At 45.8% G+C, this 16,407-nt stretch overlaps 1 protein-coding gene across 1 annotated transcript in view; it reads right to left on the bottom strand.

The window, feature by feature from the left end:
• The window catches only part of GPC4 (glypican 4), a 66,703-nt gene that overhangs the window by 26,267 nt on the left and 24,029 nt on the right, over positions 1 to 16,407 (bottom strand). The window contains exon 2 of the mRNA XM_085060554.1: positions 10,247 to 10,405. Coding sequence (XP_084916680.1) covers positions 10,247 to 10,405 — 159 coding nt within the window. The remainder of the gene's footprint in view (positions 1 to 10,246; positions 10,406 to 16,407) is intronic.

Here is a 16,407-nt window from a genome sequence, read left to right on the forward strand (position 1 = left end):
ACGGCACAGCCAGCTCTGGTGCAGCTTGACCCAGGAGCAAGGCCATGTTGTACTGCTTCAACACACCTCTAACCCAGTCCTGCTGGTGCAAAGTCACCTTCTCACTCAGGGCGATGCTCAGGGATGAGGGAAGCAGCACTATTGAGCTGCCCAGTGGGACCAGGGCCACAACACCTTGCTTAACGCCTAGAAACAACTTCAAAATATGTCTGTATTGCAAAATAAATCCTGCACATGCTACGGGCTTTGAGGCTTAAAGGAAGATAACATTTCCAATGCAATTAACTTTTAGAGGCAGAAAAGGCAGTAATCTGCAGTCTGGAAATCTACACCTCTGGGCTCTGTTTATTCTTCTAACATTTTTGAATTTCAGGGTAGAATTTCAATACCCAAAAAGCAGTGAACGCCTAGACATGTCATGAAATGGTAAGAAATACTGGATGTGACATATCTGCTATCTCTGCAATAAAAATCCTGGGGAAAGAAGTCTCTGCTTTTGAACAAATGCTTCTTTAAAAGAGCACATTGGGAAACGTAATCATAGTTACTTTGCAATTTCCTTTTTTTCAGGTAATAAGATGTATTACCTCCTTGCAGCTTGAGGGCAGACCAGCCCTGCCAGTAACCCAGTGCAGGAGAGCACTGCATCTCCCCAGGGTGCTTCCACATGACATCAGATTCCACCGCCATAATAACTCAAAACAATCTTTCTTCCAAATTGCAGATACATGAGCTAATTGAAGAAACACAATCATCACTCCACCCACTGTGAGACAGAGCAAATCCCACCTCCCAACAACACATCCACTTCTTTTGACTTTCAAACCTAATATATTTTTAATCTTGGATTCATAAGTGTCATCTGAAAATATTTTTTTTTAAGTAAGAAGGGATGCAGTATTTTCCTATTCCTTGTGCTAACATTTTCAGGTATTTTAAGAGTAGAATTTTCATACAAGAGGGCTTCTGCTGAGGAGAGCCCAGTGCTGTAGGGCACAGTCCTACCTGAATCAAAGGCAGCTCCTGGAAATGAGATGAACACATCAAAGGGGCACATTCCCTTTCACCCACAGACAGGTTTGGCATTTCCATATGTGCGCTGGAAACAAAGAAAAAAGCAGCACAACTGCCTGGTCTGAGCTGCCTCCTGCCACCACCTGCCCTGTGTCAGGACTGGAGCACTGGTGTCCTCTGCCTCCCCAGTCCTGCCCCAGGCAGAGTCCTCAGGGCTGAATCTGTAGCTGAGCACTGCAGGAGTGCAAAGCTGTGCTTTCAGTTTCTCTAGCTTCAGGAGCAAAACACATTTATTTCAGGGAATGCTTTCACATAGAGAAGCAGAGTGCTCTCCAGCACCACACTTACTTCTCTTATAGCCACTGCAAAAAGTAAAACCATCAGTGACCCAGGGCTCAGCACCTAAACCCCACATGTTTTATAGAACAAAGGAAACCACAATCAGAGTGCAAAAAAAGGTGAAGCCTTATCCAAGAACTGAGCAAGGCTGTTGAGCCAGTGTGCTTGCTACAAACACCAAGCTGCTGGCCATGTTCAGGTGTGCTGGTGCCCTTCCAAAAGGACACCGCAGCTGCCACACACCTTTCTGCTCCCAAAAGCCACCAGACATGCTGCATTTCCCATGCACCAGGTTTGTTTAGTTTAGAGCAGAGCTTTTCAATTGGCCTTATTCTGTTTGAGGTTTGCAAATGAACTACACAAACAGATCCCAGGTAGACGTGCAATTACTCAACCACCTTAAAAAACAAATAAAACCAGGTTCAAGCATGCATACAGAACATGCTGAATTTTTATAGGCACAATTAATTAGTTTCAGATAATTTGCCACCCAGCTTTTTGAGCATACGCTTAATATGTAGTCCAGATTATGATTAATTAAGGACCGTCTGTTTTACCAAAACCTTTAATTTGCTTGTCTGTATAGACAATTATGCTTTCTAGTGTATACGGGAGAACAATGCCACAAAGACATTAATTATATTTTCTCCTTAAAAGGTTTACTCATAAAATGTCCACAACAGCAAGATGGATTCCCAGACGAATGCTCCTGCCCAAGCCACAGCCCCGCAGGCTGCACCGTGGAAGGGCCGGCGCCAGCTCTGTCCCAGTGATTTCCAGAGGTGCATCTGTGGATGCAAACTCCACCCTGCAGCTGCTCCTACCATGTGAAGCAAAATTCAATCCAGACAGATAAAAGGAATTTGGGAGAAAGTAGACAAATGTTTCACAGCTCTCTTCACCTGGAGGCTGAAGCCGTCCACAGACATGCCACCTAGTCCAAAAAGAGGAAAGTGATCATTTTTTTCTAGATGTGCTTCATTATTTTTAATATGCCTTCACTTCCTTTATTGCATATACAGCATTTGTAATTTCCACCAGGGAAAAACAAACTCTAGCTTAACAACCTTTTTCCGGAAGTGTTGAGAAACCGATGAACACATAGTGTTAACACATTTATTGAATATGAACTCAGGAAGGGCAGGGCAGATCCACAAGCTGTTTCTCTGTCCTGTTTTCAAACATGTGTTAGCACTTATGTGACATGGGAAGAACTCTTTCACAGGGCTTGAAGAAGTACAGGCTTAAATCTTGCCAGTGTCACAGCAACAGCCTCAATATGTGAATGCTGCAGAACTGGGAGGAACAACATCTCCCCAAACTTTGCTTGATTAGTGAAAGTTAAGACAACAAAAACAACTGGACCACAGCCTCATCGGTTAAAAAACGCAAAACCACTAAAAACCAAGATTTCTAGAAGTTCTGGTTTCTGGAGCACTGTGGGGCTGGTGGGAGTCCAGAGGAGCAGGGCAGAAGATAACACACAGTACCATTGTCACACTGAGAGACTGAGCTAGTAAGGGAATAAGGAGTAATGAAGGAGGAGGAAAAACAATGTTGAGATTGCTGTCTGTGATTCAAGAAATGAACAGCAGCACATTCCATCCTGCTGCATGTACCAGACATGCCATGAATTAGGAAAACAGCAAGAGAAACACCCTTGGTCCCTTCTTAGTCCATCCTGCTCTGCCACATCCCATGCCGCAGGATGAGCCCAGACTTTGTAGCCTCCCCATCCCTGGTTTCAGGGACTGTCACTGCTCACACATCCCATTTTGGGCCAGATACACCAAGTTCTCTCCCACTGTTCCCATGCTGCCTCCTCCCCATCAGCAGGTCCATTATTACCAGCACTTCCATCCCCCTCCTTGCAACAGCTCAACAGTACTCTTCCTCAATGCACATCTCTGCAGCTGTTTCTTCTTCCTCCATTGTTTGATCTTTGCTCTACTCCCCCCATGTCTAATTTTCACTGCACCCACTCCTCAATCTCTTCAGACACACCTGTGATTTCTCAGGTGCTTCAGCCTCTGCCCCACATCCATTTGGTAGCGACACACCAACTTCCCAGCAAAAAATTTCACCTGGAAGTGAGCTCCTTCAGGCTGCCTCCCACATCCTCCCAACTCAAAGGAGCTTTCTGGGACACTCACTAAGGTAATTCACATCTAAGTGTTTTCCCAAGCCTCCCTTCCTACTGCTGTCAGAGTGTGAGGAGGGCCTGCACTACTGAACAGTGGGGATGTCTTTCTTGTTCCCATTACCTCAGTTACCCTCATCTCATTACACTTGCATGGAGAGCTTTTCCAGCTGGGGCTGACTCTTATTTGTTCAGCCAGCATGTGAGTGGCTGGACACTAAGACATTACAGTACATGAAACACTAATAAAATAGCTCCAGCCCTGCACCAGTGTGTTATCACAGCCCCAAGCTGAACCAGCACCAAAATGGGCATCCAGGGGAGCAGCTACCAGGACTATGCACATAGGCTTGGTGGCTCCTTTGTGTAGGAAGGAGGAAGAGAGAGTTAATTTTAAACAGACAAACAATAGCTCATTGACCGGTTGACAGCAATTAGTAACCAGAGAGCACCAGGCACGTTTCCTGTAGCCAAGTACAAAGCCTGTTGCCTGCATCTCTGCTTTTGGGAAATAAAGCCAAAAGGGTAAGAGCCATTTACCTGTGACATTAAGAGCAGAACTGCTTGGACCTGAGATCATGTAAGAGTGTTTGATCCCTCCAAGCTCATACATAAACTACTTTGGCCCCTTGCTGAAGTCTTTACTCAGTTACAGGATCTAGCATCTTTATTTCTTCTCCTCCTAACCAACAGGGCAGGACCCCCCCCTACCTCCCCACTATGAGATTTTCTACTTCTGCAATAACTTGAGCTTGGCCTTAGGATCTTTCCAAGCCTCCCAACAGAGAGATCTGGTTCCCACCACTGTCAGACAAGCATCACCCTTCTCTCAATGAACAAGACTAAAAATCATGGTGGTGTATGCACCTCCTTAAAATCCTCCAGATGGAGAGGAGCCAGTTGAACAAAGAATAAACAAACTTCCAAGGCACGGACAGCAGACAATTTGTTTCATTGCTGTCGCAGTGAGTGGGAAAGCACAAACAAAAGCCCACAAGTGGTATTTTCTAAAGGACGTGTGTTGGTGGTTGCTCCCTCCAGCTTCTCCTCAGTCACTCCCTAGCTACCCCAGGTAAGCACCAATCCAAAACCACGTCCAAAGGATTGCCTCTCCACGATGGCTTCTTTGAGGGATCTTCCCAACGTTTTCTGCCCTGGTTGGTACGAGGCTTGGTGCCACCCCTTTGTAGAGAGGGCAGAACAAGGCTGTGAATGGCAGCATAGACCAAACCACCCCATTATTTGTACATTAACATGCCATGGTGCCATGGTCATCAGCACACTCGCCTGAAGGTGGGTGGTAAGGGGAGAGCTCCCCCCACCACACAGGTGCATTCAGAAGCTTGAACTCCATGCAGCTCTGGCACAGCAAACGTCCACCAGGTCTCTACTCAGTGCTCCAGCTGTGCCACACACCTGGAGCTTCCTCCTGCAGAGATGAACGTGCTGGCAGCCAGTACTGACCCCATGGTCCTGGGTGCCACAGACACAGGGGGACCTTGCCAAAGGAGCAGGATGAGGGCCCAGGTCTCTGCTCTTGCAAGCAGTTTCCAGCAAAAGAGTTAATGTGAGATGAAGGTCCCCAAAGGGCAGTTATTTTGGTAAGGCAGAGCACCCCGATGGGCTGCCAAATTCTAACTATAGGAGCAGCAGGCTGGGCACCTGTGGGGCTCATCTTTCACTGTTTGCCTCCACACTGCCTGAAGTGGCAGAAAGAAGACCACCAAAAGCTTTCCCTCGTCCCTTCTGTCATCTTCCCAGTTATTAATACATCCTAGCCATGTGTCCCATTGCACCAGCACACCTCCCTGTTAACTCCAAGCTGGAGACAGAAGCTGGAAGCCAAGGGTTATCTGAACAACAAAAACTAAATTCAGAAATGAATTCCAGGCTTTTCCCTCCAGTTTCAGCAGAGTTTGGAAGGTATTTGGCCAATGCCCCTCTGGCCAGCCTCTCAGACTCAGCCCCACGCCAGTTACTGGAAGAAATTCACGCACCCAGGAGTAACAAGACTTGCACTACAAGGTCAAGGGCACCCTGGGATGCTTCAAAGATGCACATCATGATCACACTTTGTACCTGTAGCTACCCTGCCCACTACAAACATGGAGTCCACAAACATGAATCCCTCTCCAGCCCTTCTGCCCACTCCCCATGCAGCAGAGGGGTTGTATTAACCATGGACTTGGGGACCCCTGGCCAACTCTTTCTTCTTGGATTTGGTTTTTTTCTTCTTATTGTCCCAAAAGGGTTTCTTTTTACATCTCTGTATTTGATTTATCTTAAATGCTAATGGAAAATTCAGGGAGAGTAGATCAGAAATGGAACTCTTGGCATTATACAGTTTCCCAGATGCTGGCTCGGGCTTTAGCATTCTGTACAAATCTTTCTGTTGTCTGGGCATTGGGAACACCAAACCTATTGCCAGCCCAGCCCAGAGAAAGACCAGTTCACACACTTCCATCTTCACTCGTGTACAATGAGGGTTGCAGAAGCTTGCTGCCTTCCCTAAAACTGGAGTGCACAAAAGAAAGGGACACAACTTGGTTTCAGTGCAACAGCAAAAGTGCTTGGGAAACGCAGGGGCAGGAGAAACAAGGAGCTTGTGGGACTCAGCAGCTCCTCTGTGCACAGGGGATTGGGGCTCTGCCTGCCCGGTCATTCTGCAAACAGCCTACAAAAATAATTTCTTCCCCCAGAAAAGGGCTTGGCACAACAGTTATGTCTTCCAAGAGATTCAGGATGTGTCTTTAAAAAGTAAAAAGTAAGAACATCTTATCTAGGAAGTAACAGAACAGCGGAAACACTGCAGAAGAGTTATGGGCTATGTCCTGTCCTGGCTCCAATTCCTCAAAACAGCTGAGCAATTTCCCCAAAGCACTGTTGGCTAGCGCAGATGCTGGCGTGGAAAACTTCAGCCTCAAAGAGCAAAAGAGGTGAAAGTTCAAATTTAATAAATGGAACTAAGCATTTATGCTGTCTAAATGTCACCATTAATTCTACTAATGTTATTAATCCTCGAGAGAGGGAAGGAGAGGGCACTAAGTTGTGAAGATAAGACAAGGCACAAGAGATTTTATGAAAAAAAAGTGAGGGGGTGTTTAAATCCTTGACTGCTCTAGCTGCTTCTGTGGCATGAGATGTCACCACAGCCAGTTACAGCTTTCCCATGACTGATGCTTACATGGCCAAAAAATTTTACCCACTAATTTCTCAATGAAGCCCATAAATGTATCTGAGATAGACCAGAAAATCTGCACCTCTAAAATCATTTACCAATGGTGAATCCAAGAACTCACGAAGTATTTTTTATTTTATCAAAAAAGCATTTCCCTTGCTGCTGAAAATACATCTCTTACTGCTACACTGGCATCAGGCTACTGGTTTAAATTACAACAGGAGAGACCTCCAGGGGCATACATACCTGTACTGTAAGCAAATATTTAGACAGGATATGTAAGATATGGGACTCCTGAGTTCATGAGTTCTCCCAGTGCCTGCAAACCAAATACACACAGGAGGATCTGACGCTGTCACATTACGCACTGGGAGCCAAAATGACTTCTGGTCAGCCCTTTGGGGATGGATAATCAGCAGCTTGTTCCATGCTCCCAATTAAGAGGAGATAATCCACTTCTGTACAGCTTTGGTGTCAGATCAGAGCAATTCTGGCAACAGTTCCAACAGCACACAGCGCTCCAGCAACAGCTGATGCAAACACTCCAGAAGCCACAGGGCATCCCAGCCTCCATCCAAAGGACATTCCACCACTTGGGCTGTCCTTCTGCAGCAGCAACTGCTGCAAAGGTCAAGCACATAACGGAGGCAGGACAGGTCTGCCTCTCCTCCCAGACCTGAATGTCAAGGCTGGGAGATTAGCAACCAGAGAACCCACAAAAAAGATTTCCAAAGGGCTAGAAGACAGGGTTTGCTGCTTGGGCTCCATCCTGGAGTGGCCAGTCACAGCCTGGGGATGTGTCACCCCGCAACAGGAGTGTCCATTCCACTTGGTGAAGCACATTTGCTCTCTGTAATAACTCATCCTGCCTACTCAGTCACTCTGCACAGCTGTAGCACAGAGGATTTCATGTTACACAGAGGAAGGCATACAGCTCATTTTTGTCAGTTTTATTTCCACTTGAATGGATTTAGCTATGAGTGACAAGGAAGCCCTGAAGAGCTGCAAATGGTAAAATCAGAGCATGGGTCCATGAAGAAGAAGAGCTCTGGAAGGGATTGTATCCTTTTCTAATCTCTTCCGTAAGGATCAGGACAAATACATGGGTCTTGATTGCCTCTCCTTCCTGTAGTTTGAGTACAATAGATCAAAAAGTGTGGGATGACTTATGCTGGGCAAGGAGAACTCAAATGTGCAAGACACAACTGACCACAGCTGATCTGTTGACCAAGGACCAAGACCAAAGGAAGGAAATGCCATCCCACAAGCAGCCAAACACTCAACAGCAGGGTCTTAAACAAACAAAACACAGCAGTCTAGAGCATGGAACTCCAAAATTTTTGCAGAAGAGTCTGAGGACCACAGAGGGGAGACTCCTCAACCTGCCCCAGCCACCAGCAGGAGCACTGCTGAAGGTGTGCCTTCAGCCTCCAGGTGACGAGGCTGGAGGAAGAGAGGCAGTCATGATTAAAAGTCTCCCAAGAGGTAAATGATGGAGGGTGGTAATCAGTTCATCTCTACTTCCACCCCAGGTAAGATTAAAAAAAAATCCCTAAATCAGCTTTGTCTGCAGCAAATGAAGATTAAGATCTGATATTAGTGCTCAAAGACAGAGTCATTAGGCTTTGGGACAGGCTGAGGAGGTTGCCAATTCCCCTTCATTAGTTTCATATGAGGCAGAGACACACCCTTCAGGGACAGGTTGGGCACAGTAAATCCAGCTTTCAGGAAGAGCTGAACAACACCATCCCCTTCCAGACTCGCCAGACAAAGACTTCCCAGACTAAAGTAAGAGTGAGACCAGCACAGGAGATGCTGTGAGGGGCTGACTGGAGAGCCACAGAGCACAGACAGAACAGCTTGTGCAGGGCTTCCCACTAAAGCTCACTTATTTTGAAGCCTTGTGCTTCCACAGGCATCCATCTCTGCCTGGATTAATGTCCCCCTGCCCTCACACAGCCCTGCAGCCATCCCTCCCCCCACAAAGGGGCAGATGCACCTCACAGGATGTCTGCTCCACGTCAGGGATGCTAATGCAGCGACCCGTGCATGCTCTTTGTTTTCAATGCAGCATTTCAAAAAGCCTCATCGTTCATTTAAGGTGAAGCAGATGCTGCTCCTCTGGTCTCTTTGAAAGGGCTTATCTATGGGCTGGATTTCATTAAGTGTCTTGTTCTGCATTTAATAAGCTTGCAAGTCTAGACACTTTGGTTCTCCCTCTATCACCCCTTTGGTGTACCAGCAGGTAGAGACAACAGAGGTTAAGAGGGAAATATTTAGCCAGCAGATTTAGATGCTATCAAGATGATTGCGTAATTCTACTTTGACTCACTGCAATTTCATACCCAGGGATTTTTTCTCTCACCTTAGTGCCAATCCCTTTTGAAACCAAGAGGCTGCTACCTGCTATAGTAGCACAGAGGAGGTCACTGAGGGGTTCAAGGCACAGACTTTGGGATACTCATAGAAAACCCACATTAAACCAATGACCAAACAAGGAAAAAAGGTCCAGAGGAGCTGCATGGTGGAATCATCCTGTACTAAAGAGTGTGATGATGATGTACCAGCAGAACAACTGGTCAGCAAGCCAGTCCACAGGAATCATCAGATATTTCCATGTGCAACTGACTGTCACCTCACTCCCCCAGCCAGCAAGGACAACCCAAGCAGCTGGCTGACATCCTGCTCCTACTCCTGGAAATGCCCAGGCACAGGGGCTGCAGTGCCTGGAAGCACTGAAGCACCTGCAGAGCCCCACAGGAACCAACCAAGAGCTCAGCAGCAAACCAAGAGATGCCCTAGGACCTCAGCTGGGTGCTGTGCTCAGTGTCTAGGCACTGACTTCAGCTGTTTGCAGAGGTGCTCTCAAAGGAGAAGCACCTTGCTGCAAGGTGAGCAGTGCTGGCTGCATGGCAGCTGCTTCCAAAGGGAGCTTCTTCCTGCAGCTCCCATGAGCCAGACATGCCCTATGGAGACCCAGTCTGACAGGACACACTGTGGACCTGAGGGCAATACTGAGACCAGTCATTTGCTTATCTGTCAGCAGTTAGCATCACTCCAGCGATGGGAACTCAGCCGAGACTTGTTCATTATGGTTCTGACCCTGCATCACACTTGAACCCTCGGCCTCCACACAAAACCACTCTGTTTATCTGCTGCTCTGCTGAGCCCCAAAGGCTAAAAGGGAGATGGATACCAATCCTGTGGGTTCACAACACACTGGGAAAGATCAGCATTGTTGTGGATGGGGGCTGCAAGATGTGCACGTTACAATTACGCGCGCTGCGGGGATGTACCAACAAAACCAACTGCAATCTTACATTAGAGTAAAATGGCTTTTTAAAAGATTAATCAGGAAGAAAGATCTCTCTCTTTGGGAAACAAGCAGCCATAATCAGCAAATACTTCTCTCTCACGGGATTGCAAAACAAGGCATGCTCTGCCCTCTGAGCAGAGTCATGAACTTTCCCAGCAAAAGGAGAGACAGAGCAGAACGACTGCATAGGAAACAACAGGATGGGGATTTTTTTACATTTTTATCCCAAGGAGAGCAAGTTCAAGGTCTCTGCACTTACCATCAAACTTCTTGTATCGGGAACTAAACATGGTTTGTAGGTGATTGCTAAGCTCTACAACGGCATTTCTGAAGTCGTGTTTACTCTGCTGGCTGTACTTCTCCTCCATTTCTTGAGAGCAGCATGTGTAGCCTTGTGAGCAGACCTTCAAGTGTTCACCTGAAAAGCCAAGAAGAAAATATCCCAAGTTAAAAGGACTCTCTATGCCAGGGAAAAGAGGTCTTGTCAGGCAAGGTGTGTGAGGATCAGCAGCACCATCTCCTCCTAAGGAGATCCCCCCACTGCAGGCACTGAACCAAAATATCAAGACCTGATTCTGTAGAGAAACTTTATAGCAACACATGTAAAAACCTTGTTTTTTCTGCAAGAACACTAAAAAGTGTCCTCTTACTTATTCAGTTAATAAACAGAATAAACAGATACTCATCCTGTACAGTATAATCTGAAGAACAAGAAAATTGACCTGTATATACATATACTGGATATAATAACTTCCATGAAGTTTTTGCTGAGTATTTTAAATACTTCCAGTTCATTTAGTTAATACACAACATCAGTGGCAATGCCCCTATTTGTCCAGATAAATGCTTTTTTTCTTCATCCCTCCCCCTGTCCAATTATCAGAGAAGTGATCTCTCTCAGAAGCACACTTACCACTAACACTAAATTATATTAGTTTTATGCAATGGCTCATGAAAACACTTTATATTTCCCAGCTCCTAATTTTGAAGTTTTCTGTCATCATCCTGGAGGAATCAGGGGGTTTGTTTTTGGAGACTTCAAACAGTTCTTTTTTTCCCTTAAGATAACTCTTTCCTAAGAGTCATCTGGCTTGGTCAGAGGGATCACCACCAAGTGTTTCAGTATCTGCAACAGCTCCATTTCAAAATCTCTCAGACAATCTGGACACAGGATCTGGCCCCATATAATTCACTTCTAGATGCCTTGAAGCAGCGCAGGATGAAGTTCACCCCTTCCAGCACCACCCGTAAAATGTTGTTGTCAAGTTCTGTGGGCCAAGATAAACCCTTGGCACAGCAGTCCTCAGCTCCAGCTCTCTGACAGGCCTCACCACACCACACCACCACAAAGTAGGTGGGCTGATGCTAAAGTGGTTCAGATTTGGGCAAATTGTGCAAATCTTTGTCAACACGGAAGATACGATCAAAACAAGCAGTCAGGATGAGAAACTCATCTTTCCAAGTCAGATGGTATTTAAAAAGACACAGCCTACATGTAAGCTGCTGCCTTCTCTCCCTTTTCACACCCTGCTGCCAGACCTTATCCTTCATTCTGAGGAAACAGATGGAGAAGGGAGGGCTCTTCCCTGCCTGCTCCTACCCTGGAAGCCACCAGGGACCTCCAACCACCATAGAGGCTTAGAGACTCACTGCCAGAGCTGCAAAGCACTCCTCAGCCCTCATGCAGAAAATAACATCTTCCTGACAGGCTGTCCACCACACACTTAACCAAGAGCCATCCATCCTGCCTGCCAGAGCATCCAAACTGGGTTTAGAGAAACAAAAGCAGGTTTTGGACAGTGCAAAACAAAGCCTGCCCATGGTTAACAGGACAGGTTGATGCTCTACCTGCCCTGTGCAAGATTTTTCAACAACATCTTTTGCCCAGATACTGAACCTTTCTATCATTTTGCATTACTTTCTAGCCCAGAAAAGTTAGTTTCTCCTTACAGATACTTCAGGACCATCTTAAAATACGACACAAATATTTTTATCTCTCTCTCTACATATATAGTTCCTAAGAACCTCTCTTGCTAAATGTATTTCTGTGTTATGCTACAGGGTTTGTTTGTTTTCTGTGGCATTACAGAGAGACCTTGACCAGCAGATAATTCTGACACAGCTAATTTATTGCACAAGACCATCCACTGCTCTTCAATTACCGAAAGCTCAAAGTCTGCTACGGGAAGCAGCACTGCTTAAGCACAGCTTTCGGAAAACACAGAAAAATCTTGCTGACCCCTACAGATGTATCCTTTTTCATGGACTGCTGTCTATCTCAGAGGAACACCTCCAACTGCAAATATGTGGCTCTAAGGAAGGCAGCTTCAGGTAGCTTCATAAGCCATTTAAAAAAGGGGAAGGAGCACAACCAGATTTTCAGATCCCGCCCACTAAATCCATCCTGGAGCACAGCCGGGCACTCCCCTCTGAGCCCACTTTACCAGTAAGCATTAAAATAACAAAGTGCCCAAGCATCACTGCTTTATTTCACCTTGAATCTCTGCTCCAATTCCAATATAGGACTAAGGACTCTGCCACAACAGGAACCATAAATAGCAAAGCAAATTCAAACCTACTGATAGCAGGATTTCTTTTTCTAGTAACATTTCACAGACACTTCTGAAGTTGTCCATAGATGCCCTAGGATTCCCAATACAGTGGTTTTAACAACTTCTCCAGTTTATAATAAAAAAATAAAAGGCCAACGCATTTCACGAAAACAGGTATGTTTCACATCTATTTACATTCTTAAACTAAAGTCACCATCCTACTTAATGTTATAAAGCAAAATAATTTCCTCTATTTCCCCTTGTCCCAGATTTGACAGTGCCTCCCCAGGACACACGTGCAAAGTCAAGCAAGAGCTCTACTGACAGTAAATCAAGCTTGCACAGATCCCATTTGGTTGATCATTAAGAAATAATGCTCCAAAATGTAACTCAGACATTCAAAAATGAATGACCAAGCAATCTAATTATGGAAGATATTTCTCAGTCATGTCAGCACTATGTGGTCTTGGCTCGTGATCAAGAATTAGCTCTGTCTGGAGCTGAGGAGTTCTGGCTACTCAGTGCTAATCATAGGAGGATGCACTCTGCTACCCGGCATTAAAAAACCAGAAAGCTCAAGTTTGTGAGCTGCTTTTCTTGCAGTTTTCTTGTGCCACAGTGAAAGATCACAATGGAAAGTCACTGAAAGACACTGGGGGCCCCAGTTCTCCCACAGGGAGGTTTGTCCTTAGCACCACCACATCCCTAAGAATACATCCTTACTTGAGCAAACCAACCAGCACTGGCACTGGGTGTGAGAAATCTCATGTCTGGCCTTTTAAATCGGCTAGCAGAGCTGATCCATTCACATCCATCCACAGGACTCATCCCATGGGGACAGACCCTGATGCAAGGCATGGTAAAACAGCTTTCAAACACAACAGTGCTACAACCAGGGGAATGGAAGTGACGAAGGCTGGAGAGCTCCATGGAGAGCATGGACCAGTTATGAACAAACACCGACCTGGAGCCAAGATCAAGGCTCTTTGTCCAACTGGCAGTGAATTCCTCTACGGAAAATGAGTGAAAAATATGTGTATTTAGGCGTACTTAGCAGAGAGCTAATGTTTATGTATATTATGTAGAGAACACTCATGGTGTGCGCTCACTGTCAAGGACACATTCGGCAATAATTATTTCCCAAGTTAAAACTCATCAAACAATGCCCATACAAGGCAACTCTTCATCTACTGTTGAGTGTGAAAAACACGGCAGCTTTTGTAATTTATCACCATGTGAGCACAGTGAAAATATAACTCTGCCACAGCCTCCTTTCAAGTTAGGCTTTTTATTGAATTGTTTGGCAGGGTGTGCAATCATCACATCAGGGGCTGCATGGCAAAAAGAGCTCAAGTAGCAGAGATTGACTCCAAATATCTCCCGCATATGCACACCATCACCACAGCTTGTCATGGATTTGCAGCAGATCTTTCCCATGGTCTGTTGCAGCAAGACTTTTCTCTATTTTATGACACATATGCATACAGAGAGAGAAATGAGGGACCAAAAATTGTGAAAGAAATTTGCTCCTTGGCTGGTTAACAGCATGTTATTGGGGAACAGAGGTGGTTGTTTAAAGACAGAAATGTGACAGCACATGATGTTACCATGCGAACATCCAAGGAAATGCACTCAGAAAGGTAATCTTGCAAACTTATGATTTAAGCCATTACAGAAACACCGCATTTAGCAGACTCCAGGCACACAGAGTTTCTTCCAAATCAAGTAACTGTTTTGCAATGTGTTAGAAAACAAATTTTCATCAAATGAGTAAGTGAGCAGTGCAAACTCAGAGACTACATGACACATGAAAAGCAGTTCTCTTTACCAAACAATTTTCCAAGACCTTTTCAAAATGTTGTTTCTGGATGTCTAGCATGCCTTCCCAGCCTGCTTCTCCTCACCTTGCACAAGTTCATACTTTAAGTACAGCTAACTGCAAAACTAGCTAAAGCTTCCTAGCAGTTCACTGTGAGGCAAGGGTGGGTATTTCTTTAAAAAGCTCCCATACGCAGTCCAGCCCTTCACTGGAGCTCGGCAAACAAGCCAGAAGTAGTTTATGGTTTGAGATGTTAATGCTGGACTTTGCTCCCATGTGAGAAATCAGGCTGGGGTAAGGCTGGGTGGTAAAGGAGCAGGAAGCAAACACTGCCGAGGACCAGAGAGCAGGGCCAGCATTGCAGCGTCGTCCTCTGCCTCCCCCCTCTAGCACACATGAGCCTGTGTCATCTTTAAAGGAGTTTTATGACTTCCTCTGAACCAACTACCAAAGGAATCCTGGACTGTAATGCCGGGCCCTAATCCGATTTCACACTAGACTTGCCTTCTAATTATCACAGAATATTAGGCTTCCACCCATCATATATAATTGACATGCTATCGAGGCTTTACAAAACCCCCAACAAAGATGACAAGAAACACTAGCATCACCCCTGAGCACAGCTCCACTGCTCTGGCCCCACATTAGCAAGGGGCAAGAAGAAGAAAGAAAAGCGTGAGCTTGTGATTGACTCCAGCGGAGTCATCGAGACAGACACGGCTACCCAACTGTCCACTCAATCCGATCACCTTTGATTTACCCAAAATACCAAAAATGCCCAGGCTACAAAATGATCTGGGGATGTTCAGCACCTCTGGGAATGGATCATGAGCTCTTGTCCATCTTCAGTGATGCTGCTGTAATCCCTACAGGATATCGGCACAGCCGCGGCAGAATCACTGCTTACAGTGTTGTTAGGTATCTGCTAATGAAGAGCACTACGAAAACGCAGAGAGTCTTGGCATTTAACTGTTTCCAGGTGAAATTACACTATTCTGTGAACACTAAAGGGGGGGAAAAGAATCTGGCTCTGGGGTAGACTGCACCTCCAAAGCAACCCTACCACCTCCTTCCTGGCTGTCACACACACACACACACTGCTCCAAGGCATGCTTTCTGCCTGGCAGAAGTGGCAAACTTGAATTTTTAGTTGATGCCTCTTATCAGAGCTCTCATTTTTCACTGGGTGGCCAGTGTTCTCTGCTTGCTTTAAAGCTGTGCTGCTGTTGGCCTTGTGTTTATTTTACTGGGAAGAATACTCCTGTGGAGATGGTCGCGTGCCAGGAAGGAAGAGATGTAAAACAGCATTGAGGTCCTGCTAACGGCAGTGACACATCCACCAAGGGCAGCAGAGTTAGAATTCCATGCTCACATCCTGCAAACGATACAGCACTGCTGGTACCCTCTGATCAGAGCAGGGCAAATCAGGCTGGCATATCTGGAGCTTGATGCTCCCAAGTGCATGGTGTTATACCCATCTCAAACCCTACTTTCAACTGCACATTTCCAGGAAAAGCACTTTGTACAGCAGCCTCCCTACATCTATCAGCATGTAACAAAAAATAACATACCCCATTTTCTAATGTGAATCATTTCCCATTCCCATTCTAAAGGCTTGTGCAACCACAGTCAGCTTTCCTTTCTTCCCTCCTCAAAACATTTGTAATTCCTACTGGGATCTCACACCTAAAAACCACCAGAAGAGAGAGCACACCCCATGTACCCTAACCCACGTCCTCACCATGAAGGTCAGCAGCCAGCACCACTCTCCAGCCAGGTATGGGGCTCCAGCCCTTTCAGAATCACAGAAGATCTTGGTCCTGGACTCAATCACCATGGATTCTCATGCCTACCTGAACCTCTTTTTTCCAACCACCCAGGATTTTTTAAGCCAGAAGACAGCTTCACCATGCAGTCAGCTCCCAAAGCTGACTGGTAGGGTTATGGAAGTACCACAATTTGGCAGCATGTGCGAGTGTGCAGCGTATTTAACATACCACTCAATTAGCAACCGTTTTATATGAATGGTTTATTTGCCTTATTAATGTT

This window comes from Lichenostomus cassidix, chromosome 4A (assembly GCF_008360975.1).
Source record: "Lichenostomus cassidix isolate B80296 chromosome 4A, HeHo_3.0, whole genome shotgun sequence".
Classification (NCBI taxonomy): Eukaryota; Metazoa; Chordata; class Aves; order Passeriformes; family Meliphagidae; genus Lichenostomus; species Lichenostomus cassidix.